Here is a 27,156-nt window from a genome sequence, read left to right on the forward strand (position 1 = left end):
GAGCAGAGATTTTTCTCAGCTGTGTCCATGGATCTGCGCCTGTGCAACTTATACCTTGTGCTCTAGTATGAGAACACATGTGGGGGGGGGGAAAGAAGACCTGCTGCCATTTTGTCCAACAAATGACTGAGGCAGAGAGGAAGGAGGGCAGGTAGTGGAGTACCCATAGGGACACACATTTCAACGAACTCCAGATTACGTACAAGGTAAGAAATTTCTCCTTCTCTTCAAGTAGTGTCCCTATGGGTGCTCCACATCAAGAGATTCGCGGGCATTAATGAGGAAGGGCGAAGGAGGTGGATTCAGTATGGGTCATAGACTAGTGTCACTGAAAGCTGGAACAGCTTTGGAGGCAGGCACAAGAGCATAGTGTTGGCAAAAATATGTGCACCAAAGACCAGGTGGTCACCCTGCAGACGTCTGAGGTAGGTATGTAATCTGACTGAAAAACAGAGATGGAATGAGCAGTCACTCTTGGAGGGGGCAAACCTCCAAGACTTCACAAGAGATTAAGATGTATCCTGAAATCCATTTGGACAACCTTTGGGTGGAAATCAGATGTCCTTTCATTCATTCATTCTGCCATTGAGATGAAAAGCCTCGGTAAATCCCTAAAGGGCTTAGTCCTATCTAGGTAAAAGGTGAGAGTTCTTCTTACATCCAGCGTATGAATGCTGTTTCTTTTCTTGAAGAGTGAGGGTTGGGGTAAAACAGCAGTAGATGAATCTCCCGATTCACGTGGAATTCTGAAGGAACTCTAGGTACAAGTGGACATATCATCCCCTTATCGTGCTGAAACACCACGTATGGTGGATCAGCCGTCAAGGCTTCAAACTATCCTACCCTCCTGGCTGAGATGATAGCTATCAGGAACAAGGTCTTAAGGGACAAATGAAGGAAGAAAGAATAGGTTCAAAAGGAGGTCTCAATGCATTGAGGACTAAGCTGATCTCTCATGGTTGAGTTGGCTCCTTGACAGGAGGGAGAGGATGAAGAAGTCTTTGATGAACCTCGTAGTGGTTGGGTGGGCGAACAATGAACAGTGTGTGTGAGAGAGAGGGGTGGGGGGGGGCATACATGCATGGCTAAGTGAAACATTAACAGAGCTCAGCAATAAGCCTGTGGTTTTTAAATTCAGCAGGTACCCGAGAACATGTGCCAGATAAGACCCGAGAAGGTACAGATCAGTGGCTGCACCAAGTCTGGAAGCATTTCCATTTCTGCAGGTAAGTTTCCCTTGTTGTGGGTTTTCTATTATTAAGCAATATTATTTGTACCTGTGGTAAGCAGACTTGTTCTATACCAGAGAGCCATTTAATAGTTCTGCCCTGAGATAAAGCACCAAGAGGCTGGGGTACATGATAGGTCCAGACTCCTGTGCAAGGAGATCTGATGTCAGGGGAAGCTCTGGGAACCATACCTGTCTCAGCTCCAACAGTGCTATGATTATGGTTACTAATTTTTCCTATTTGTTTTGGCTTTTGAGCAGGAAAAGTGTCAGGGGATAAGTGGAAGCAATATGTGAGGCCAATGAATGACTAGGACATCTCCCATTCGTGGCCGTGCCTCCACTTGAGCAGAATAGCTGCACTTTGCACTAGATGGTGTCAAAGAGATCTCTCTCTGGGTGACTCCAAGACAGACATACCTCTTGGTCAATGCAGAAATGCCTGATGAGGGAGTTTGCCACTACATCCTATAGTCCTGATAGATAAACTGCTGAGATCTGTATGCAATACGATATGCACCAGTTCCATAGTTTTACAGATTTGAAAAATAAGGACTAAGATCTTGCTCCTTCTTGACGATTGATATACACTGCTGCTCTATTGTCCAGGATTATTCTGATTGGACGGCCTCTGATATGGGGTAGGAAGTGCTCACAAACAAACTCTTCTGACCTCTAATATGTTGATATGGAGAATCGCCTCCTGAGGGGTTCATTTGCTCTGAGCTGTGAGACTTTGGAATTGGCCTCAAGCCAATCAGGGAGGCGTCTGTAGTCATAATCCTTGTGGGAGTAAGATGCACATTTTTTGTAGCTACTTCCACCAGTTTAGAGAATTGAGGACCTTTCCAAGCATGGACTCCTGCTTGGAAAGACTACTCTTGTTCAGGGATTAGCCAGTTCTCAGCCAAGCCTGAAGACACAGAGTATGGTCTTGCAAAGGAAGTCTCAAATGTGAAGGCTATCATATGGCCTAGAAGTTGCAGATAAATCCTTGCTGTGGTTTGTGGACTCTGTTGTATTGTTGAGACAAGACTGGACATTGTGGCAAATCTGTCCTTGGGTAAGTTTGCTGTGGTGGTAGATGGGTCCATAGTGGTCCCGATTAAATCTATGTATTGAGCAGGTTTGAGGGCAGACTTTTCCTGCATTGAAGCGGAGGCTCAGTGAGTGGAAGAGATACGGCCATGATGGTTACCACCTGTAACTTGAGAAATGAGCAACCTTTTAGGAGACAATTGTCTAGGTAGGGAGAAACAGTTATTCCCATTTTAAGAAGGGGGCCTGCAGTGGCCAAGACAACCACTGACAACTATTCTCCGAGTATGCTTCTCCCATCAGTTGTGTACCCATCTTATAGTAGGTTCACCTAAGCTATATTTCTCTAGTTTGTTTATAAGATCAGATGGGACAGCGTCAAAAGCCACATTAAAGTTGAAATATACCACATCTACTGCTTCCCCCACCGACAAGGCTTGTTACCCTGTCAAAGGAGGATATTAGGTTGATTTGACGTGATTTATTCTTGACAAATTCATGTTGACTGTTACTTACCACCTAATTATCCTCTAGGTGCTTACAAATAGATTGTGATTATTTGCTCCACTATCTTTCCAGGTATCGAAGTTAAGCTGACTTCGACAATTCCTTAGGTTGTCCTTATTCCCCTTTTTATATATAGCTACTAGATTTGCCCTTTTCCAGTCCTCTGGGATCTCTCCCATCCTCCAAAAGTTCTCAAAGATAATCACTAACAGATCAGAGATCTCTTCAGCTAGTTCCTTTTAAGTATTCTAGGATATATTTCATCAGGCCCTGTCAACTTGAAGACATCTAATTTTTCTAAGTAATTCTTAACTTGCTCTTTTCCTCTTTTAGTCTCAGATCCTACCTCATTTACACTGATGTTCACTATCTTGGTCATCCAATAACTGCTAAATCTTTTGGTGAAAAGTTAAACAAAAAAGGCATTTAACATTTCAGTCATTGCTGTTTGCCGTTATTGATTTTCCCTTCTCATTGAGTAATGGGCCTACCCGGTCCTTGGTCTTCCTCTGGCTTCAAATGTATTTGTAAAAATGTTTTCTTGTTACCCTTTATGTCCCTAGCTAGCGTAATCTTGTTTTGTCCCTTACATGCTTGTTTTATTTTTTTATATTCATCCTCTAATGTGACCTAGTTTCCACTTTTTGAATGACATTTTTTGAATTTCAGTTCATTGAAGATCTCCTAATTAAGCCCGAGTGGTTCATTACCATACTTCCTATCTTTTCTACATCTTGGAATAGCTTGCTCTTCTGCCCCTAATACGGTACTTAAACTCCCAACTCTTTTGAACTCGTTTTCCTTGGATTTGCTTCCCAATTCTCAGAGTTTGTTGAAGTCTGCTTTTTTGAAGTCCATGGTCTTTATTCTGCTGTTTTCCCTCCTACCATTCCTTAGAATCATTAACTATCATTTCATGACCACTTTCACTCAAGCTACCTTCCACCTTCACATTCTCAACCTGTTCCTCCTTATTTATCAGAATCAAACTTAGAACAGCCTCTCCCCTCTTGTCATTTTCTCCACCTTCTGTAATAATGTGTTTCTAGCGAATTCCAAGAATTCAGATAATCTGTGTCCTGCTGTATTATTTTCCCAACAGATGTCTGGGTAGTTGAAGTCCCCCATCATCACCAAGTCCTGTGTTTTAGATTATTTTGTTAGTTGTTTTAAAAAAGCCTCATCCACCTCTTCTTCCTGGTTAGGCAGTACACAGTGGACATCTACCAAGACATCACCCTTGTTTTTTTATCCCTTTTATTCTTACCGGGAGACTTTCAACAGGTCTGCCTCCTACTTCTATCTGAACGTCAGTGCAAGAGGATACATCTTTGATATACAAGGCAATACCCTCCCTCCCTTTTCTCCCTGCCTCTCCTTCCTGAACAAGCTATACAATTCTATACCAATATTCCCGTCACATGAATTATTCCACCACATTTCTGTGATACTAATTATGTCATAACTGTGATTATTCACTAATATTTCTAGTTCTTCCTGTTTATTCTCCATACTTCAACTAGTATACAGACAACGAAGATGTTGATTAGATTTCCCCTCTACATTCCCTTGTCTCTCCCCTGTCCCTGCTGTGATTGCCCATGTTCCCACTGTATTCTGACCCTTCACCCAGGTCTCCATGTTTTAGACTTACCTATGGGCTTTTGTTTCCTGCCCCCGTCAAACCTAATTTAAAGCCTGCTTCACTATGTTAACCAGTCTGTATCCAAAGATATTCTTCACCTTCCTTGATAGGTGGATCCCATCTCTGTTCAAAAATCCTTCTCAGAACAGCATCCCATGTTTGAGGAAGCCAAAACCATCCTGGAAACACCAACCATGCAGTCATACGTTCACCTCCAGGACGTGTGTGTGTCTGCCTGAGTCCCTACCCCTAACCAGAAGGATAGATGAGACCGTCACCTGCACCCCCAAATTCCTTCACCATTACTCCCAGAGCCCGGTAGTCACTTCTGATCTGCTAGAGGTCATGCCTTGCAGTATCATCAGTGCCCACATGGATGAGCAGCATGAGCTAGTAGTCAGAGGATCAGACCGAGGGTCAGCTTGTATACAGGCCCATGGTAGGCAGCACACCTCCCAAGATGCCAATTATGTTAGTACTGTCTGGAAATGTCTCTCTGTACCCTCGAGGAGTTTGTGTGGGGCTAGCAACCATGTCGGTACTAGAAGATTAATCACCATTGAAGATGGTAGGATTGGTGGGTAAGTAGGCTCTGGAAGGTGATCTGGAATCAGCAGAAGGTCTCCTGGTACCCCTCAGTAATGGCGATTTAAGCTCTTCCAGGGTTCAAAGGTCCTCATGGAAAAGGAGCCTGGATAGACACTGGGGACTCTCCATAGGGACCCTCAGGAGTCTGCATGTCAGATGGTACTGGAGATAGTACCGAAGTGCAAATGGGGTGGCCTTCATGTGTTGCTATGGAACAGTACTGATGACCATATCAGCTTGCCTCTGGAGTCCTTGTGTTTCAAAGGCACTGTCTGGTGCCAATGTAGGTGCCACTCAAGGTTGTTTACCTGATGGTTTCTTGGTTCATGGTGTGGTCTTAGCTGATGCCATGGTCTTGCTACTGGAGGGGATGGGACCTTCAGTGATACTCTTATCAGAACATGATGCTTCCTAAGACACAGACTCAAGGGGTGACTTTCCCTTTTTCTTATCCCATTCTGGAGGAAAAAAAAAGTGTAATTTCTTCCTTGAGGGTCTAGATAATTTTGAAGTCCCCTCAGGGGCTTTGCTTACTGTTGCAGCAGAGATGGTTACTGGAGCTCTCTCAGCAACCGGATCCAAAGTACAGGTGGGTGATCAGATCCCAGGGGTCTCAGAGACCACTCCAACAGGAATTTTAGTCTGCCCACCCTCAATTTGTTAGATCTGCTTTTAAAATCTGAGCAGATCTTGCATTTGGAGAGGATGTGGGCCTCTCCCAGGCAACGGAGGCAATCTGAATGTCCATCACTGAAGTTGGGGGGGAGACCTGTGGCAATTCTGGCAATGTTTGAAGTCTGGACTCTTGAACACAGCTTGTACTCGAGGCTGAGAATCAAGGCCTGAGGAAAAAAACAAAGGCCCAAATTGGGCAAAAGAAGAAAGGGGACAGGAAACCACCTCCAAGTACAAGTTGTGCTAAACAATAAAAAGAAATGAAAAAAAGAATACTAAAGAAAAGACTAGTCAAGAGATATAGCAAGCTGTGTAATCAGCTAATAGACAGTCTCAACCTGCAGGCGACTGAGAAGGAACTTGAGTGGCGGTAGGTCCGTCCCTTCCATCTCTGTTCTTACAAAAACTTAAAAAAAACTTAAAATTTTACAGACAAGATTCAGTTATTTTAATCCATTATGACGTACAGGACCTGCAAGACCAAGTCGGCTGACCCAGGCCAGCCACAGGTGTTTTATTGCAGTGTAGACATACCTTAAGAGTTTTACAGTAAGAAAAATGAGGAATGCCTCGAGTCTATTAACTACAACATAACCTACTAATTACAGTTCCTGCACACCATTCTGTAGAGGGTAGTTCTTATGTGGCAGATCTCAACACATACATTCTGCCCCCTACTTCCTGTCAACTTTCCAATGTTCAGAGAACTAGAGCTTTCCTCCCAAAGTGCCTGGGGGGAGTGTGGAAGAAGAGAAGAGAATGGCTGGCTGGTAGGAAGCATGGGAATCAGCAAAGCCACAGGAAAAAATGCGCTTGCCACCACTATCCAACTCCCATGGAGTGAGTCATGAAGAGCAATGAATTCCTTCCCCACTCCATATGCTGCTCCCTGGCCCACACGCAAGAGTTTCAAAAGTAGTAACAAATCTCCCTCCTACCCAAGTCCTAATGCACAAGGGTCTCCAAACAGTCACCATCACCAAGCCAAAACACCAGGCCCACCACCTCAGTTAAACTAAAACCAGGCTTTGGGATCAGGAGTGGCCCCCAACAACCTAAAGTTCAGAGGTGTTGAACATGACCCACTCCATGGGAGTTGGATAGTGGTGGTGAGAGAGTGGAAAGCATATTTTTCCTGTGGCTTTGCTGATTCCCATGCTTCCTACCAATAAATCCAAGCCTCATAAGAGGCGATAAAGCATCCAGAGAACCTCTGTAGATCCATGGAGATAAGGGACAGAAGAAACTAAGAATGTCTTGGGTTTATAATGCTTGATTATGGAATAATTACAACATTCCTGTAAATTTTGTTACCCTTAAATTACTGATACACTCTCAACCTTAATGCCATCTCAAAGTTTTTTGCCCATAAATACAATTACACACGCTTTAAATCCTTGTATTTCCTGTAAAAGGTAAGAATGAGTATAAGTACTTCAAACGTATCATTTTGCAGTGACTTCAGTTTGTCCTCTGGACTGGACATGAGAATTTCCCAATTCTCTAGTTTTCGTGTCTCCATTCCAAGGGATTGAAAGATCAGCTCTATGTGATCTTTTAAAAGGTACTCAGAAATTTTCTAAGCACTGAACTGTGTGTTGGATTGACATTAAAAAAAGATGACAAAAAATCTGAATCAAAATGTCTTCCTATTCAAAGTAATGAAACCAACTAAACCAAATCACCTAGCGGTGTGGTAGTGAAGTAAGCAGAGTTAAGCGTTAAGTTGTTCAGACATGCTAAGTTTTGTAAGTCAGCTTGAAGGAGTTTTAACATTTCAGAAAATAATATAAAAACAATCTATCATCCTCCCTGCAAAAAAGTGATGCAAAAAAATGAACAAGAGAGATCAGAACTGTTGTGACACAACAGTAAGACAGAGGAATGAAACTTATTCTCATGTCTTCCTTTAACCACAGCGTTTTTAAAGAGGTATCTTTGGAAACAGGGGTCTTTCATTTCAACGGCAAGCTTTAATTGGCTATACAATGTCCATCTAAACCAAAAAAAATGTTTTGAGAGAAAGGCAGATAAATCATTCTATTTTGAAAGAGGAAGAGAGGAAAGAGAATACTTAGCCTAAAATTCTGAAAAGACAACATGAGAAGATAAATAAGGTACCCTCTAAACACTGAACTCCAGGAAAGCATTTAAATTTTGAACCTAGAAAATACAATGGCTGAACATATGTGTATTTTCTACAATGGAAAAATATCTACTGCTTTAGTAGATACTATGCTCTATTTATGACTGCTTAAATTAATGTATTAAAGTTCAAATGTGTAAAGATTATCTACTGGATTGAAGTATGTCAGCTTCTATACAGCAAAGATACTTTTAGGAGGCTAGAGAGAGACATCAAAAGAAACTGAGGCATTTATCAACTACACAGAGCATTACTGAGAGTGTACACCTGACAAATTAGTAGCATGTGGTGCTTTAATACTGGCAGCATTTGCACAAATTGCTTACAGGAGGAGGGGAAGGGGAGAAAGACAGCTTGCTGCTGTATGTGTTATGGGCAATAGCCGATAGGTGCTGGCTGCGCTGCACGTGACTGTCTACCGATTCATTCAGACAAGACAGGAACTATAGTTCTGACTGTCACGTTTGCAAAGTAGAAAAAAGAAGAATAAATTCAGATTCTATCTGACATCACTATCAGCAAGTACTGGGCCCACAGGAGCATATTTGTTACCACTAATGACTACCACAGAAATAGTGTTTCATTTACTACAAAAACTGCTGAACAGTAAAGTCACCAATAACTTAAAATCTTGTGTTTAGAAAAACAAAAATTAGCTCTAGAAAGGAATTTACTAGTTAACTGAACAAACCGATCTTGGTTAAACCTGTGCAGGTTTTTTGTTTTTAATAAAAAGCCAGTGAGATTTTTCTTAAATTGTGTAATTAAAGAAAAAAAGTGATTGTGCAGCTTAAAGTCATCAATTCAGAAATCAAGTCTGTGGAGTGCTGAGCTGTTTGATAACTAGAAGGTGGCAGAGCTAGAAGAAAAACGGGAGTATTTTGGTGAAATCCACATGAACTGGGTTTTAAACTTCTGAAGCAAATCATGATAGTTGTTTGGATACCGGTACGATTAATTACCTAAAAGTCAAGACATTGTGGTATTACTTAACTGCATTTAGGTAAAACTCAGTGCAGCAAAGCAGAAACTGGGTGTATCTGGGTAGCTCTATCAGGCAATAAAGTACAAGGCCAGGTTTGAGTCTGAGTCAGTGACCTGCGAATTCTGTTTAGTGGAATTGTGCTCTGAAGAATATATTGGATGTTACTGAACATTTAGAGGCGATTTAATTCCGATGGCCACAGGACACCAAGTTCTGTTAATATCAGATCCTATCAAAAGTTGGTGAGGAGGAAATTGCTGATGAGAAACTGGGAAATTAGGAACAAAATTTCTTAAGGATGAAAGGTAAAAAGAAAAACCTTGATGTCCTTCCAGACAAAACAGTGCAACTGTTAGTTATGTTCTTACCACTATGCAGAAACTATTCCCTGGAAAAGATTGGGGAGGGGTTCTACTTTTTGACCCCTGTGCATCAGAGTGTAAATTGGCAAAAAGCCACTTGCCTGTACAAATAGGACTGTACATGCCATGGAATTCAGTTACATATTATTTTCAGATTGAATACATTTTTTTCCTACATCTGTGAAAGAAGAAGATTCTAACACCGGCATGTCTTGGAGGAGACCACCCTACCAGCATGCTGCCAGCTGGCCTGAGGCTGATGCGTAAGCATAGGTATCCACCCAGAGACAGAGGTAAAATCAAGGCCAACTGAACTTGGACCTATAAAATACTTTAGTGTAAGACTGGCTAGCTGAGAAAAATGGAAGAGATGAACTCACACACTAAGTGGCAAGCAATGCTGTGAGAAGATAAACATCCAGGACAACAATCTGTTTTGCTCAGGGTAGAAGAGTTGCCCATTTTAAGATGAGCTAGACCAAATCTGAAGGACATTCCATACTCTGTACCCCTCTCGATGTACTCCTATTTGATAGCATGGAAACATTTCACAACTTAGTTATAAGAACAAAAACAATAACGAACCAGACAAACCATGGGACATGAGGAATAAGACCCAAAGAAGCCAGATATCTTGTCAGTGTGGAGGAAAACCAGATTCCAACATGGCCAACCTGCTTAGGTAGAAGGAAGCAAGTATGCAGCGTTTTACTTAAAAATTTACCAATGTGAGCTGATTTTTCCAGCTTGGGGGAAGTATTCTGGGTTCTTATGAACGTCACTACCAATGGCATATGTAAAAGGACAACTTACTGCCTCATGATAGCAGAAGTGACCCCTATCTTTCTGCCCATGTGGTGCATGCAGCAGCTGCCAAGCCCATCTCCAACACTACCAGTTCCATTCTCCTTCAATTCCCAAGTCCTGGAATCCCCTGGGATATTCCCCTTTCAGCTGCATGGCCTAGGCAGGATGGGAGTACAACAGCCATATGGCTCAATTCAAAATGGCAGATCAAGGGTAAGAGAAGGAGAGAAGAGAAAAGAAGTTTTTATTGCAAAAATTACATATGAAATAAAGCATTTACACTGAATCTACATTGAACCATATGTCAGAACCAGTGCCTAATTAGGTTTCTAAACCTGCAACCACGCTTCATCTACTTGAGATATGAAAAATATAAAACTCAGCAGATTTATTTGATGTAATACCTTTTTCAGCAATCTAAGGGGCATTTGAGAATCAAACGGACATGCAACTAAAACAAGTTATAAATAGTAGGGGGCAAAAAAACAAAAAAAACAAAACCACAAACCTCTCCACAGCTAGCTACTGTGGCAGTTTGGAAAAGGGACAGGGAATCTCAAAAAGACCTTATTTCATTTCCTGCTGAATGACCGGATGTTTGCTGGATGCCATAGCATAGAAAATACAACAAACAGAAAAACAACAAACTAGGTTCAGGAAAATGGTACACAGTCAGGTACTTGTGGAGGAGAAGCCCCCTAAAAACCTACACAAGCTGAGTGAGGGGTGGCTACCAGGGAATGGAATGCAAGAACAAGAGACCTAGTGTTGCCAGTTGGTCTTTGCTCAACCACTAGATTATGGAAGTCTCTAATCTTCTTCAAAGTGCTCACCCAGAGAAGATGATGGAGGGGGAATCTGAAAAGGAAAAAAAAAAAAAAAAACACCCCAAGGGAAAGAGTCCTCAGAAAGTTGCTAAGGAATCTGCCCCGAACAAGGAAGCAGCAGAACTAGGGAGCAGTGTAAGTGCAGTTTACCAAGTATACCTGGAGAGGGTGTTGACAGACTGCACTTGGGGGGTGGAGAAACAAACAGAATTAAGAATAACTTCTAGCATACCCCAAATACTTGGCAAAGACAAAGGGCTTGTCTACACTAGAAAGTACTACTAGCCTTGTACGGACCCCCATCATGTGAATAGTTATATCAGTATAAAGGTGTTATCACTATAGCTATTCCTATAGGGGGGAGGGAATAAGAATACTGGCATAACTGCATTCACACTAGGGCTTTTACCAGTATAACTATTTTGATTAAAAGAAATAAAAATGACATCCCTATGCAATATAGTTATACCCGTAACATTTTCAAGTGTAGACCCAGGCCTGGGAAGAAAAAACACCACACACCATTGGAGAGTAGCAGATTCCTATGCTGAAGAAGTACAGGTTAAAAACTTACTTCACTGGTCCATTCCCAATTTCCATCATCAGTCTGGGAGTGTATGCCTTGCAGCTTTTCTAATTTGGATAACATGCTGACTGCAAACTGTAAACAGCCTCAGGTTCAGCCACTTGTTTGTCTAGCTGTGCATAGGTTGATGCCAGTCTGGCTGGCTGCCTGCCTTGCCAGTCTTCTGTTCACTGAAAACATCACCTTTGCTTTCATGGACTATGCAAAATGTAATACACTGATATGAACAGACACTGCATGTTAAATCTCTCAAAAAAGCACACACTATCACTATCCTGCACCTGGTGAATGCATTCTTAAAAATGAATCTGCATCTCGGTCTGTGTAATTAGGAAAAGTTCCCATTAGCTATAGCTAAAGAAGGTACGCAAGTTCCAGCATCATGGTAGTGAGAGAAACATCTATATCCATGTAATTCAGTGGGACTAGACCTCCCATTCTTGGGAAGTATAGTTTTTTAAAATTCTAGCATAATGCACTTTTGCTGATTAGCCTATATTATATATATATATATACACATATACACACACACACACACACACACACACACACACACACACACACACACCTCTGCTGATTATCAAGAACTCACATCAGAACTGATCATTATCCCTCTTAGTATACTACAGGGCTTGTTTCAGGGCCAGAGGAAAAAGAGGGGAGACAGAATAGGCAAATGGGTTCCATTAATGTCTCCTGCACAGTTGAGGAACTCCAACTAGCTAAAATTCCAGGGATTTCCAGCACATTGATCACATGCCCCTACAAGACAATACATAGTATTGCAAAGCCTTCACTGAACTGGTGCCCCATTGTCCAATAACCGTTTGGGGTAGACTGGTTCCACATGGCCACTGATATGGTCTTCCATGGTGAGGAGACTGCATTTCCCTGCAGTCTGGAGCTGCACTTTCACAGATAGCTCACTGCAGAGATACAGAAATGTGGCATCCAGAAGGCTATTCAGCTATTGCTGCTCACCCTAGGCCATTGGTTTTCAAACTGTGGCGTGTGCATGAGGCTCTCTTTTTCTTGTGTTTCTTCAAAATCGTGTTGATAAAATAAGAATTCCTCTCACTTGCTCAGTCTCCTGCTCCAGTTCCTGCTGCTGCTGCCGCCAGACTGGAAGAACAAGGAGGGGGAAGGGATGAGAAGTGAGGAAGGTAGTCTCCTCACATGCGCGGCGGGGGGCACGGGTGAGGGGAGCAATTCCAGTTCATTCACTTCTCCAGAGGCTGATGCGCGTGTGCCCTCTTGGGAGATAATTCCTCCCTATCCGCGCAGGCTCTTGACCACGCGTGCTGGGGATCAGGGGAGAGTGGGAGGAGCCTGCAGCCAGAGGGATTTTGGTGGGTCCCAGTAGTGGGGGGCATGAGGAGTGGGGCACAGCCTGCCTGGCTATGTCCTGTTGGGGCGGCCTGCCCGCAGCGTGTCTCAGGTAGAACAATGCTCGCAGGCCAGGGAGCAGTGGGGCACACTGGTCAGGATGGGCTCCCAGGCACCTGCAGAAAAGTTGTTTCTTATGGCAGGGAGGGCTGGCGGCACAGCAAACACAAATTTGGGAACCTCTGCCCTAGGCCTTAGAACAAATGGGTCCCAGTTTGAGCTCAAATCACTGCTCCATTGGCTGAAGATTTGCCAATACAGCACACAGCAGCCTATTTAGTTGGTGATGGGTACAAGATAGTTACACCACAAACTCTGAATTATTGTACCTGTGGAGAGCCAGAGAATGAGTCCAACTGGACCATCTTTTACTACCTCACTACAGTCACCTCAGAGGCTTTCCAACTGTTATTCAAAAGCTGTAGCTAAAACTTCTCTTGCTAATCAACAAGAGTGTTAACTGCTCAACCTGGCCCCCACTTTAAGAAGAGAACTAGGAAGTGGTGCTGACACCAGGAGATTTATGGCAGTCTCCCCATGGACTTGTAGGAGTTACTCAAGAAACACTGTGAAATGGACCCCATGTCCTACAATTCCCTTGGGTTCCCAGAAGGAGCTAGGGGTTAACGGAATGTGGATATGGCATACCTAAGCTGCCATATTGTGCTCAAGAATCTCAGCTAGTCCTTATGGATGCACAGATAATGTTCTAAATTGTGAACAATGTAGCCAACAGACTTTACAAGAAGTCTGACAACAGCTGAGAGGTAAGAGCTGTCCCTGTACATCTCAGTGCAGGTAAAACTCAAATGCGCAATGACGTCCACACTTATCTCTAACGGATAGTCAAACATGTAAAAGAGGAGGAGAGGGTCATATTTTGAGCTTCCACACAAATTATAGCATCTCATAATGGTGTCTCATGTTGGCAGGACTTGGGCTAGTACCACTGCCATCCCAACCTCAATTTGACCCACGGATGTGGCTTCAAGTATATGAGAGCCATATAAGACAAATATGGAGGAAAAAACATACAAAGATGGGGGCAAAGATACAAAGGGAGCAGTTAGTAATGCTACTTGGCTGGGGTAAACGATGGGTAAAAAGAAATGGTAGCAAACCAGCAGACAAGCAACAGGCAACCTATTTTAACATGCCTTGTAAGCAATAAGTAGTTTAAAATGTAATGCTATAAGCAAGAAGATGACTGTGAAGAGGTTTTGAGAAGAGCTGAATATGGTCAGAACAGCAGGCAAGTTGTATATCATCTGTGGCATTTTGAGTAGACTGAAAGGGTAGGGTAAAGGAAAGTAAGTCATGGAGACCGCAGAGTAGGAGCTAGCGGTAGTTAGACAGATTTAGACAAACAGGGCTTGAATGAAGACTTTGATGGTACAAAGTAACATATAAAGAAAAGGAGTACTTGTGGCACCTTAGAGACTAACAAATTTATTAGAGCATAAGCTTTTGTGAGCTACAGCTCACTTCATCGGATGCCTTTGGTGGAAAAAAAAAAATTTCCACCAAATGCATCCGATGAAGTGAGCTGTAGCTCACAAAAGCTTATGCTCTAATAAATTTGTTAGTCTCTAAGGTGCCACAAGTACTCCTTTTCTTTTTGCGAATACAGACTAACACGGCTGCTACTCTGAAAAGTAACATATGTTGAAGATGCTGCGGAGGACAAGCATGTAGGATGCAGCATTAGCAACAAATCTAAGTTAACTGGAGCAACGTGAAGGACGGGGAAAGAGCATTTTTGTGGGCTGAGAGATTAACAGGACAGCAGCGACAAGCTGACATCTCCAAAACAGTCTTTATAATCTCTCTCTGTGGCAGAATTACCACAAGCGGGATCCTCCTATGACTGATAATTTAGTCAGGACATGGAATTCAGGGCCTTGGCAAAACGGGCTTTGTAGCATGAAAGCCTGTTTTACAAATTTAACACCCACTTCCCTAAATGCCAGCCTCTACACACAGTCCTAAAACACTATAATAATGGCAGACAACTTATTATACCTGTATGTGTACTGGGCATCAGAAATACGTACAATGCTTGAACTGGCATGTTTTTATTTAAGTGCCATGATAACCACACATTGTCTCAGATACTGCTATTTTGGTGCCATTAATCTTACATCTAGTTCAGTTGTAACGTAAGGCACTCTAAGTATGTCAATCTGCTGTAACTGCACATTCTGGCACCTTATTTATTCAGTAAGCCGCGACTGTATTGTTTTAGAGAAATAGTTATTTTGTTCATGACCATCAACAAACCCTTTGTTACTATAAAATAGCATTTTCATTTCAAAATTTTGTAAATTACCAATGCATACTCTCAGTCTTAAATTCCAATTTAAATTTAGTTTTTAATCTGGGAATTTGTAATTTAAGCGTGTAATTTAAAATCAAATATTTCAAGCCAGTTAGACATTCATAAATTTAAAAAGAAAAAAAAATGCACACAAAAACCCCCACCATTTATTAAAGAGCATTAAAAAAACCCATTAAAAATAGAAATTAAGAGGCATTCAATTTTATCCTAATGATATTTACAACCTCCTCACTTGATTCATCAACTCACTGGACAATGTTCAGTTAGAAAAAAATCAGTTTTTGCAGAAACTAATGTTTTATACCCAAAGTAGCCTGAAAGTGTGAAAATGTTATTCCACATGTTATGAAACTATTTTCAGTTTAGGAGACAAGCATTTTCTAATGTCAGTGACAGTAATGACTAATTGGAGTATTGCTTAAATTCAAATAAAAATACAAAAGAATATAACTTTAGCCAACACCACAACGGGGGTGGCGGAGTGGTGGGAGGGAGCGAGGTTTCAGAGTCGAGTCCAAAATATCGTATTTAAACCTCTCCAGGATCCTTAGTAACGGGAGGAATGGCTGAACAGAGGATGATCTTGCATAAAGACATACTGTAGTATCTATACACTATGGACTGAAAAAAAAGGATAGAACAGCAAATTTAACTGAATCCTTATTTTGGTCGATTTAATTTAGACTTTATGTCAATTGAAATTTAAAAATTATTAGAACACATTCTCCACTGCTTTGAATATTAGATATCCATAGATTTTATTGGGTTCTTCAGTTGTGATCTCAACTGAATTCTGAGGCAGATATACATCTTGCTGTGTTTGGAAAACCCCATGCAAGTTTATGGTGTCATACAAATTAATAATCATAATGGAACCGTTCCAATTCAGAGATAGGACTGGCCGGAGAAGGGAGAGAAGCACTGTCACAGAAGACTAGTTTCTGCTGGTGAGACAGATACCAAGCCAAAACAGAGACCTTTATTTTCTGAGCAAGACACATCAATCTTAAAAGAATACAACAATTACTTCCTAGTTTAACACACCAAATGACTGATGTAGGTTTAATCATTGTATGATAAATGTTAATGCAGCAATGTAACTATTGTTCACTGTACCGTTACTAAATAGCTGCATTCTGATTAGCACGAACAGCCCTTTCATGAGAATACAGTTTTAAACCCTATTGTTCTTTTATGATTAAGAAGTGTTTGGGTGAAAGTTTTTCCCTTTTTCTCAAAATACATGGGCCAACAACTATCTGACTGCCATGCATTCTATTTAGCATAATTGTATCTTTTTTTTAAAGACATTATTAGTGATTATATATAATACACCAGTCTTCCTCAGAACTTTTCCCAGAAGTCTCTCACCCAGCCAGGCCAAGATTAGGATGGAGGGCCAGAGAGAACAAAGCAAAAATTAAAGAGGACAGGCCCTTGGAAAAGACCAAGGAAACCTCGGCCTTCAAGCATTGAGGCAGCTAACCAATTTTTTCAGTCTTCCCCTATGCCCAAGTATTTGTAAACTAAATCATATTTAGAACTGTAATAGTATGAAATTTATTTACAAATACACCAATGTACTTTTAGCATGCATATAAATTTTTCTACTAATTTTAAAGAGATATACACAAATAATTTCCAGGTTAAGCTTCCAATACTGCCTCACAAGTGCTGACAAACATATACACTAATCCTCCTCCTTGGAAGTTGTTGCTCCCTGGAAGGGTATACTCACTTGATCTTCTGATGTAAAAAACATTATTTCTAACTGGCTTTCCATCAGCGAAACTAAGAAGATATGGAGATTCTCTCTGAACAAAGGTTGGTCTTAGAAGCAAGAAGGCCTTGTCTACATGGGAAAGTGTTATACTAGTGCAAAACAGACAGTCCAGGTTTACTTTACAAACTTTTATTGGCATAGTTACGTTGGTCAGGGATGTGAAATGGTGTGATCGCTGATCAACACAGTTGTGTCAGCACAAGCCCCTAGTGTATACCGTTATACCAGCAAAAGTGCACTTTTGCTGGAATAACTTCATTCACTCGTAGGTGGGGAGGCTGGAATAAGTTACACTGACAAAGCACAGTTTTGTCGGTATAAGGTATGTCCATACTAGGAGTGCTTTGTCATTACAGTATGCTAGTAATAGCTATACTTCCAATGAGCTCCTAACCTAAATCTGGCCATGGTTAAACAGCTGCAAACTCCTGAGTGAACACACACACACACACACTTTAAGAGGTTTATTTTGGTTTAAACTTTAACCTATTCCTAATCAATTTAAAATCAACAGAATTAAGCCACTCAAACCGAAACAAAAGTGTCCACAGTAGTCTGCACCATTTTAACTACTGGTTTAAATTCACACCTTAGGTTATACTGGAGCAGCTTTCCTGTATAGGCAAGGCTTAACACAATAGATTATAGAGTTTCAGACCAAAAGGGACCATAACGCATCAAGTATGACCTGTTGCATATCACAGGCCACTGAAGTTCACCCATGTACCCCTAAGCTGAGCCCAGTGACTTCAGTTACACTAACGCATTTCAGTCTTCAGGAAACTAAACTGACATGTGCCACAGCTAGGGAACAGGAGAGACTGAGGTTTTACGATTTCCTGAGGTCCCTGTAATGGTAGGGAACTGATTAGGCGATTAGGCCTAGATTACATTTTTGTTGCTTGTAATTTGTGTGAGTGTGAGAGAGAGATGTGCAAGTACAGTAGATTCCACTTAATACCAATTCCAATATTAATAACTTGCACTGAACAGAAATATTTTGCCAAGAATCAATTCTGTCCTATTAACTTTGATGTTAATAGGATTTGGATAATGGCTACAGGCATGCCACCTATTAGCAACTTTATTAGGAGAGAGGTCCCACCTTCACTCAATACGCTGGCCCTGAGCCTGTGCAGCAAACATGTGGAGCTGTCTCCCACGGACAAAGTTAGGGTTCTGAAGTCTCTGTGTGAGCCTGGTGCTTAGCAAGTGTGAGCATCTGAGAAGTTTGGTGCGTGAAACAGATTTTGAGACATTGTTAAGAATGGAAGTAACGTTTTACAGGAGCCAGAGGTCAGCACAAACCAGGGCCAGGAGCAGCAATGCAACAGCAAGGACGGCAAAATTTTGATTTCTTTAGTTTCATTTTAAAACAAATGATTTTCTGTTCATAAAATTGTGTGCTCCTTCACTGTCACATGGAACATTGACTAAGTATACATGAAGCACAGTATACCAAGATTTAAAGTTTTCTCTACTTACAGTGTAAACAATTATGATACTTTTGGATTATACATTATTTTTCAACACTGCGAAACCAAATCTTAAACAGTTGCCCAGCTTCTATAATTATTATGCATCGTCTCACACTCATACACATATGCACGTGCCTGAAAACAATGCCTTTCGCTTATTGGCTACTTATTGGTTGCTTATATAGCAACCATAATAGCAACTTTTGGGTGGGAACTGAGGGGTTGCTAATAACTGGAATCTACATGGAGTTCAGCACTATAACGTGTCTTAGAAAATTCTTGTAATTATTATTGTAGGCAAACGGCTAAGTAGAAAAATGAGTACTAGTGAAACAGAAGGCTGAACTGGAGGAGAGAAGAAACCCATTTTTAGAGGAGGATAAAATATTTATATCTGAAGGACTTGGAGAAGCTGCACATATTAGACATCAGTTAGCTACTGCAGTATAAAGTCTTATATTGTCTAATAATATTACCACGAGACGAGGCAGGCTCTACAATAGAATCTCAGAGTTATGAGCAGGTTGGGAATGGAGGTTGTTCGTAACTCTGAACAAAACTTTATGCTTGTTCTTTTTAAAAGTTTACAATTGAGCATTGATTTAATACAGCTTTGAAACATTATTATAAAGAAGAAATATGCTGCTTTCCTTTTTTTAAGACTTGTTTATGTTTAACACAGTACTGTACTTGCTTTGTGTGTGCGCACGCGCGTTCCCTGATTGCATACTTCCAGTTCCAAATGAGGTGTGAGATTGACTTGTCAGTTTGTAACTCTGAGGTTCTACTATAGTGGTTACAGCACATGACTAGCTGTCACAAGATCAGAGTTCTTTTCTCAGACCTCACAGTGAGACTTGGACAAGTCACAATCTCTACATCTCAATTTTCCTAATCTGTAAAAACAGGACTTGCATATTGGCTAGCACACCAGGGTATATCAAGTATTTATTATGAACATTTGTTAAGGATGGAAGGTGCAAGAGAAATGTAAAATATAAACTTATTCTTGGAATCTTAAAATCCAGGGGTTTGCATATTTTGTTGCTTCTTTAGGCAGAGTTCATTGCACACACCAGGAGCTCCCTGCATTCCTCCATTCTCCCTCACAAACTCTCTCTATTTCAGGGAGTTGCTCCAGGACAGAAAGGCAACACTACTTAAACAGTTTTTTACAGGTGACCCCAAAAAGGCTGCTTTGCCTTTGAATGTTCATACCTAAATAGAGTGTTATCTTTGCCTTAAGTTCTGTTTTATATCACCTGCAAACATGTACAAAGTGCACTGAAAAATAAATAATTAGGAGTTCTGTAGTTGTTCAGAACCTAATGGGTTAACAATGCTGAGAATCTGTTTACAGATGAGATTGTAAGGCTCCCACCTATGTGTTTTTGATGTCTCACTTTGGGAAATATACCTCAAAATGCTAACATAGCTGAAATCTCATGTGACTGATCAAACTGTGAAGCAAGTATTTTTTATATTGCATTGCTTTTCCTGTGACATATCAATAAATGTTCCTCCATTTCAAGATTTTATTATTATTTAAAAACCACTGGATGCCACTAACTTGACCAGGAGTGGTCAACCAAGGGATCGGAGGAGAGAATGTGAAAGGGTCCAGGAAAAGGGGGTTGGGATGCTGGCATGGCAGAAGGCTGTGGAAAATAATTCCTGCAGAGCTGATATTCCCAGGTGCGGAGGCCATTTTGAGCATGTGGGGAGATGGGCTGCTGGAAGCAAAGCAAGCTTGGAAAGGCTCCTACTTCACATCCGTTAAAGTGGCAGCATCCATTAGGCACTTAGAACAAAAGTTTGTTAAACCACCTGTACAGTTATATTGCAATGCACCACCATAAATACTCACTGGCAGAGGTTCCCTCCCATCATACTCTGGCTTGGTGTCCACCTGGATTCTAGGAGCTTTTTGTTCCTCCATGTCTGCCTTGGGCTCTTGTTTGCGGAAAAGATCCTGGCTTCAGAGGAAACTGCCTCATCCTCATAGTCCTGACTGGGAACTGTGTTCACCGCGATGCCTGAGGTGCTGTCCACAGCATAACATGGTTCAGTAGTAGTCTCACTGGTAAAAATCCAATCCAGTTCCTCAAAGAGGGGACAGATACTTGGAGAACTTGTGTCTCTCTCTCTCTCTCCTTGGTTTTTCATAATTCCGCTGGGGCTCTTTTCCTTTACCTTCAGCATCGAGAAATGTCCTGTGAGCGATCCCAATGGTCGCCTGCATTGCTATCCACTTGCATAGCTTTATATTATAGTGGCTGCTGTTAAGGCAGGCCTGGACTGTCTCCTCTCCTCAAGTCCATGACTTCTTACACAGCTGCACACAAATGCATGATTCATGGCTGCTATAATACTTCAAGAGTACGGAATGACAAATAGAATGCTCCTGGCTAAGTGCCAGCATTTAAATAGGGAGGCGATATCTGGTCAACATGACCCTAGAGCAACAGAGGGGACACTGGTAAAATAGACAGGTTGGTTCCGTTGTGAAGCAATGTAACGTGCAATAGTGGTGTGAGGGCTGAAAAGTTAATCCGAAATACAGATGCGTCCACACAAAACTTTTTTCCCCCCACACTAATTCATTCTGAAATTAACTTCATTCACCTTGAAAATGATTATCCAATTAGCAAAAATTGGGCAGTTAGATGGAAGAATTATATTGTGTGGATGCAGGACACTAATTAAAAAACAATTTAGTACACAAAAACACCTATGTAGACAAGACCACCCTTTGGTATCTTCTAAATTAATCTTTGTTCACATGGTTGCCAAAAGGTCAAGCAAAAAGTCTAACGTATTAGACAAGTGCTATGATAATGAGACCCAACCCCAATCCTTCATTCACAGGCAGGTCAGCAAGGTCTGGAAGTACTACAAAGACCTCAGCCTTTTGCAGTTAGCCTAGATCTAAGAGCAACGTAGGCAACCTCCAAAGGAAAAGTAAAACTGTCTGGGTTCTGGGAGCCACTGGAGGAAGAAAATTCCAGAGGCTAATGGGACATACCCAGAGTACAATCCAGACTAATGAGTAGCTGTGTCACCCATTCCATTCAGCCTGGGGTGCCCTTTACAATGCTTTATGGCTGTATCTTTTAAATGAATACAAGTAATGAGGCATAAAAGTCAGAAATGGTTACAAGAAAAATAAAGATAAACGCAACTAATGCCTAACTTAAACCGTGTTAAATTCAAAGCAAAAGTTTTTCTCACCATGTGCTCTCAAACAGTCTTACTGGTCAAACTTCTTAGGCCACGACCCCTTCCTCTGTTTAATGGCAGTTTCCTTTGTCCCTTCTTGTGCAGTGACTCAATGGACAAAGAGAGAGAGAAGAGAAGGGGTATCTGCCCTTTCTTTTTATAATCTTGTGCCCCCCCCCAGAAGCATTTCCAGCTGAGAGTAAAGGCAACAGCCAGTCTGTGTGGAAGGGAAGTCCATGATGTTCCTTTGCTAAGATGTAGATTGTTTTTTTTTTGCCCCTGCCCCTTTTCCTGCCAAAGAATAGCCATTTAGCAGGTAATGACCCCGTTGGTCTTGTTTACACCTGGCTGAGCCGTCAGCTTGCCTTTTGACTCAGAGGAACTGGCTTGATGACTCTGTTCATGGCTTAAATGCAAATTAAGCAGAGCACACATTCTTTTGTTTGAGAAAGGCTTGTTTGCCAAATTCTGTTTGGGCAGGGCTGTGGTTTGGAACATGCAGCACCACCTAGTGGCCTCTTCTAACTTCACGTACAATGTTGCCATACCAGGACAATAATGACCAGCAAATTATGAGTTTTCAAGTGATACCGCACAAGACATACCTTGTACAAAGATTATTACAATAGAAAACACAGGGCTATATTCTGTCACAGCTAGTAATAAGCCAACAGCAACAAGGCATCATGCAGACATGGGTATGCCATTAAAGTGTTAGTGTTACTGTGCAAGTGATTTAAAAAATAAAAATTTCTCCTCTCAATGATTATGTCCTTCACTTAGCAAAAAAGGAAGATGGGAAATGAACATCCTTTATAATAACTTACATGCTCAAAGCTGGAGCACTAGGCTATCTTAAGGAATTGAAATATCATTTAACTCTGCTGGTAATTTCCAATTATAGCAATGTGACCCAAACTGATGACAGTCTCATAGCCTACTTGTAGTGCTTGGTAATGCTGTACATGACACACAGCTTAGTTTTGGTCTCTTGTTTTATTTATACAGCACCAAATGCGCACAGTGCTTAACAGACAAATATATGGTCCTTAGGCCTGCAGCAGAAAAGGGAGAATCAGGGAGTATTGTTTCAGTCCACCACGACAGAGCAACATGCCTCGTGTTGCCCAAAAGCAACCCTTGCCAAGTAAGTAGTTGCATTAAATAGATTCCAAAATGTGTCTTTCCTACTTCTTGCTTAGCTAACAAGACAGTACGGTTGCTATAATTTGGGACACGGACAATCAAGATGCAAATTAAAAATGGGGGGGGGGGAGAGGAAAAGGGGTGTACAAAATACTCCTGGGTGAATTCTGTGCCAAAAAACTAAGAATTCTGCATATTTTATTTGTAAAAACAATATAATCATGCCAGTTTCTCTTATTTTGGTAATTTATTTCAAAATACCTGTATGTCTGTAACAATACAAGACAAAAATTCAGGACATGTTTTTTGACAAAGATTCCTTACTAGGCATATTAATACAGAACTTTGAATAATAATTAAACTACAATACAGAAACATATTTCCAGCACCTCTCAGAAGCAGTGCAAAGGCTTGGGAGAATCAAGGGTAACGGAGTAGCTGAGGGAGGAGGCGGCGGCAATTGCTGGGAAGGAGCCTGGGAGTGAACCTAGAGAGCTGCTGGGTGTGGATGGGAGAAGTATGGAACAGGAAGGCTGTTTTTTTTAAGCTGCCCCTGTCCCATGTGTCTCTGCACCCCCACTTCCATTCAGCCAGGCATAGCTGCTCTGTCCCCATGTGGCGCTGCACTCCCACGCAGCCACTGACCCTCCCCCCGTCACCATGTGGCCCTGCACCCTCACTCCCATTTGGCTCAATGCTGTCACCCCACCCGCTCCTGCACCCTCACCCCAGTCTGTCTCCCTCCACTAGCCCTTCTGAACCCTGGTCTGAGAGACCCCCAGCAGCCATGGCTGCCCTGCTCTGTCCATCCGCCCTGCTCTGTCCACCCTCCCCCCACATCTGTGCCTCCTCACCTGGGCTTGCGAGCAGGGCGCTGTGAGGAAAGCAGGCTCTGCCCCGTCCTCCTCTGCAGCTGGCTGCTCCAGCTGCCCTCTCTTCTGGCACCACATCAGACCCTGGTGGGCAAAAGGTGTAATTACAGCTTCCTTTCACCTCCTTGTCAGAATCAATTATTCTGCAGGGGAGGGGAGGAAATCTGCCAGGGACATTAATTCTGTGCTTGTATAGTGTTGCAGAATTCCCCCTAGAGTAATAAGGTAAGTAGTGCTACAGCAAGCTTCTCCTCCACACCCTTTTGCCTGAACCTTGACCTAGAGGGATTACCTCCAAGTAGTGCAATGGCAATCTCATTAGAAATGCACACACCTGGCCGCTAAAGAATTATGGCAGTTAGGATAAAACAATATGCTTTTTCCATTTCTATCTATATGCTGCCTGACAACTAACTTCAGTCACAGTCGCCATACTGGTGACTAAGCAGTGATATTGGTTATTGGATAACTCTTGGAAAAACTGTATCCTGACTCTCAAAATGTATTCATGAGGAAGTTACTTAGGGTTCTTGAGGACTCCTGCTCCAGTACAAGAATGCCACCCATCTCCTCTTCAGATCTCTACTGTACACCTCTCTGCCACAATGTTCAAAAGACAATTCAGACAGCTAATGATGGCTCAAAGGGCAGTTACTAGGGTTAGCTGACAATATATGGCCAAGACCATCTTCGCTCATCCTTTGTATGTCATTTGCCTTCTTAGGGCCTGATTCTGCAAATACCATTGTATACACTGGATTAGCCCAACATGTGAGTATTTTCAGGATTAAAGCCTTAGATTGTAAACTCCCAGGGACAGGGCATGAATTCGTGCAGCATTTAGCACAATGGAGTACCAATCCCAACTGGGAACTTCAGAGTGCTACTGCAATAATTACAAAATAAATTCATAACCATAGGTATCTCATGATGAAAAATATCTATGTTATTGGCCAGTGATTGGATATGCTGAGTCACTGTGAACTGAAAGTGAGAAAACTCACAAAATTGTATCCTTCTTTCATCTGGAAAAATATAAAGAAGAGCCACAAGGAAAAGCAAATGAAGGTGCTGTAGACAGACTGACCACCCTGGGTATTAGTATACAAGTTAAAGAAAATAACACCCTTCCACAAACATTTACTGCTGCACCAGGTACTACTAAGAAGCAGTGAAAGGGAAAAACGTTTATTCTCCTTAAATCTAAATATCTTCCTCCACCAAAATATAAATAAACCTTTCCTTGGACGACAAACCATAATTTTACATTATTTTCTCTCTCTTACTAGTACAGCAGCAGGATGTTTCACTCTAATAGTTCTTTACTAAAGCCAGAACGTTCATATTGCTTTTGATTGCACTAGTTTTACTGCTTAGCTTTCTGGCTATGGGACTCTTCAAATAATTTTCTCCAGTATAGCATATAGCTACCAAATCTGGCAAGAGGCAGGCTAAAGCATGTGCTGGTTCTGTGACAGCAATGTATTATCACTCTCATCTGCAACAAGATTAACACCTACAACCTTGGAATACAGAGTAACGATCAGGCCTGAAAAGTTGGGTGAATAAATAAAGAGAAATTAAGAGGGAAGAGGGGCTGCCTTTCTGTTTGAGAGTCTACTTTGAATAGCACCCCTTTTCTGGGCCTCATGAAGCAATTGGTTCTTTAAAATCTTATCTAGATCCTAACCCAAAAGCAAGGCTGCTGATCTATGGGATGGTTTCTTAGCAAGAGATAGAGTTTCAAAAATGCTTCAGGATAAACATATTCCATCAGGCATCAGCTAGTCCTTTTGTGCAAACACAGTTGTTTCATAAACCAGAAGGGACCTACTTTGAGGATCTACTGTTGACAACACAGAAAGCACATATGAAAATGATCTTCTTTCAAGATCTTAACTTGAAACAATGAATTTGTTCTTGCGTATGGAGTAGCTTGGAGCAATGAGGTAAGCCAACATTAGGCCTTAAATGTCATCACACCATGGAGTACGGACTGGAGTTACACTGGTCATTGATGAAACTGCTGAACAAAAGAAAAAACTGTATTCTGCTCAAATAGAAACTAAAACCTCAGTGTTTGTCAACCTGATTGATTGTATACATCAAGTACCTGTATCTTCCGGAAGAGAAGCTTCTGAAGTTTTATTTTCAGATGGCATTAAGAAAGTAGACAACTATAAATATTTTTAAAATATATTTGACAAAAAGCACTCAGTTGCCAGAGACAACTGCTATTTTTCAAAGCTGATCAACCTCAGTATGGCCAATGTAGTTTTCACTGCTCAATAGTGTATCAAAAAAATCAGCACATTTGCTCAGTATTCAGGCTGGGAAGTTATGTTATTGTTCTGACCCTATATGCAAGATATGGTAACAAAATCCTTTCAATATAGGGAAGTTAATTTTTACAATTTGATTTTAAATGCAAGTATGCACAGCTTTCTGGGTAGGTCCTACATTTTACACCCTTCTCTCTAAAACAGCATGAGAGATTCTCAACCCCGGCTCTCGGGTGCTCTGCACTGCTGCAACAGCACAAAGTAACCAGAATACCAGCATAACCAGTTACCTGGGGATACTATACATGGTGTAGAGCAAGCATAGCTATCTGCTATGTAACCTCTCTTCCCAACAGTGTATGGGGATTGTTGTTTTGCTGGAACGCTGTTGCTCTCCAGCTATCCTCCTCTGGTATAGTGGCCACCTGGGGACACAGCCAGCTAGCACAGTTTAGTGAAGACCTGAGACTGGACCAGAGCAGAACCAAACCCCCTAACCCTCAGGTGAGCCCAACAAAAGCTGGGCATAGGTAAGAATCTGGACCAGAGATTTTAAACCAAACTTCTAATAAAACTCAACTATGATATTTTATAGCAAATATATTACTAGTATAAACAATTATTATTTGAACTTGGAGTCATGCTGATGTGAAAATGTTTAGAGGGTAGTGTTAATAAATATTTTTCTTTAAAATACTGGTCACTTCATTTGATTTACTAAAATAAAGTGCTATTTGAAATGCAGATTTTCCTCCTCCTAGTTAAATCACAGAGAACAGGCACTTTGCACTCCTGGGTTTGTTAATTTTGAAATGGAAATCTGAGGCAGGTTGTTTGACCACAAACACACCTAAATATGCTCTAGCGACTGCACACCGTAGAACAAGTTTTGAATATTCTGGCCTCTGCACATGAAAGTCCACTGCATCCTAGAAAATGTGCAATATTAAAAATTGCAGGTACTATCACCCAATAAATATTACTTTGCATTTATAGAGCCTTTCAAACAAAGCTAGGTGTTCACCTTATTTTACACAAGGGAAAAACAGACACATGGAGAATGTTAAGTGACTTTTCCAAGATCACAGAACAAGTCAGTGGCAGAGTAAGGAATAATACTCAGGATCAGGACTCACAGTCAACTTCAGTAACCTCTAGCAAGCCTGCCAGACCCCATCCAATGTCATCTTTGACTCAGACTTTAGATAATCATGATGATCCCTTCTAACCTTAGTCTGACCTCCTGCACATTGCAGGC

The 27,156-nt window shown here is 41.5% G+C and overlaps 1 protein-coding gene across 6 annotated transcripts in view; it reads right to left on the reverse strand.

Moving 5' to 3' along the window:
* The window catches only part of USP22 (ubiquitin specific peptidase 22), a 188,671-nt gene that overhangs the window by 135,402 nt on the left and 26,113 nt on the right, over positions 1-27,156 (reverse strand). For 3 of the 6 annotated variants that reach the window (XR_006274714.1, XM_043493715.1, XM_038418520.2), the window contains exon 2: positions 23,599-23,700. The exons of the other annotated variants lie outside the window; for them this stretch is intronic. Coding sequence is in view for 2 of the 3 variants with exons in the window: in XM_043493715.1 (XP_043349650.1) it covers positions 23,599-23,700 (102 nt within the window). In the remaining variant the exon portion in view is untranslated. The remainder of the gene's footprint in view (positions 1-23,598; positions 23,701-27,156) is intronic. 6 annotated transcript variants of the gene reach the window in all.

Source organism: Dermochelys coriacea, chromosome 10 (genome assembly GCF_009764565.3).
Source record: "Dermochelys coriacea isolate rDerCor1 chromosome 10, rDerCor1.pri.v4, whole genome shotgun sequence".
NCBI classification, from domain to species: Eukaryota; Metazoa; Chordata; order Testudines; family Dermochelyidae; genus Dermochelys; species Dermochelys coriacea.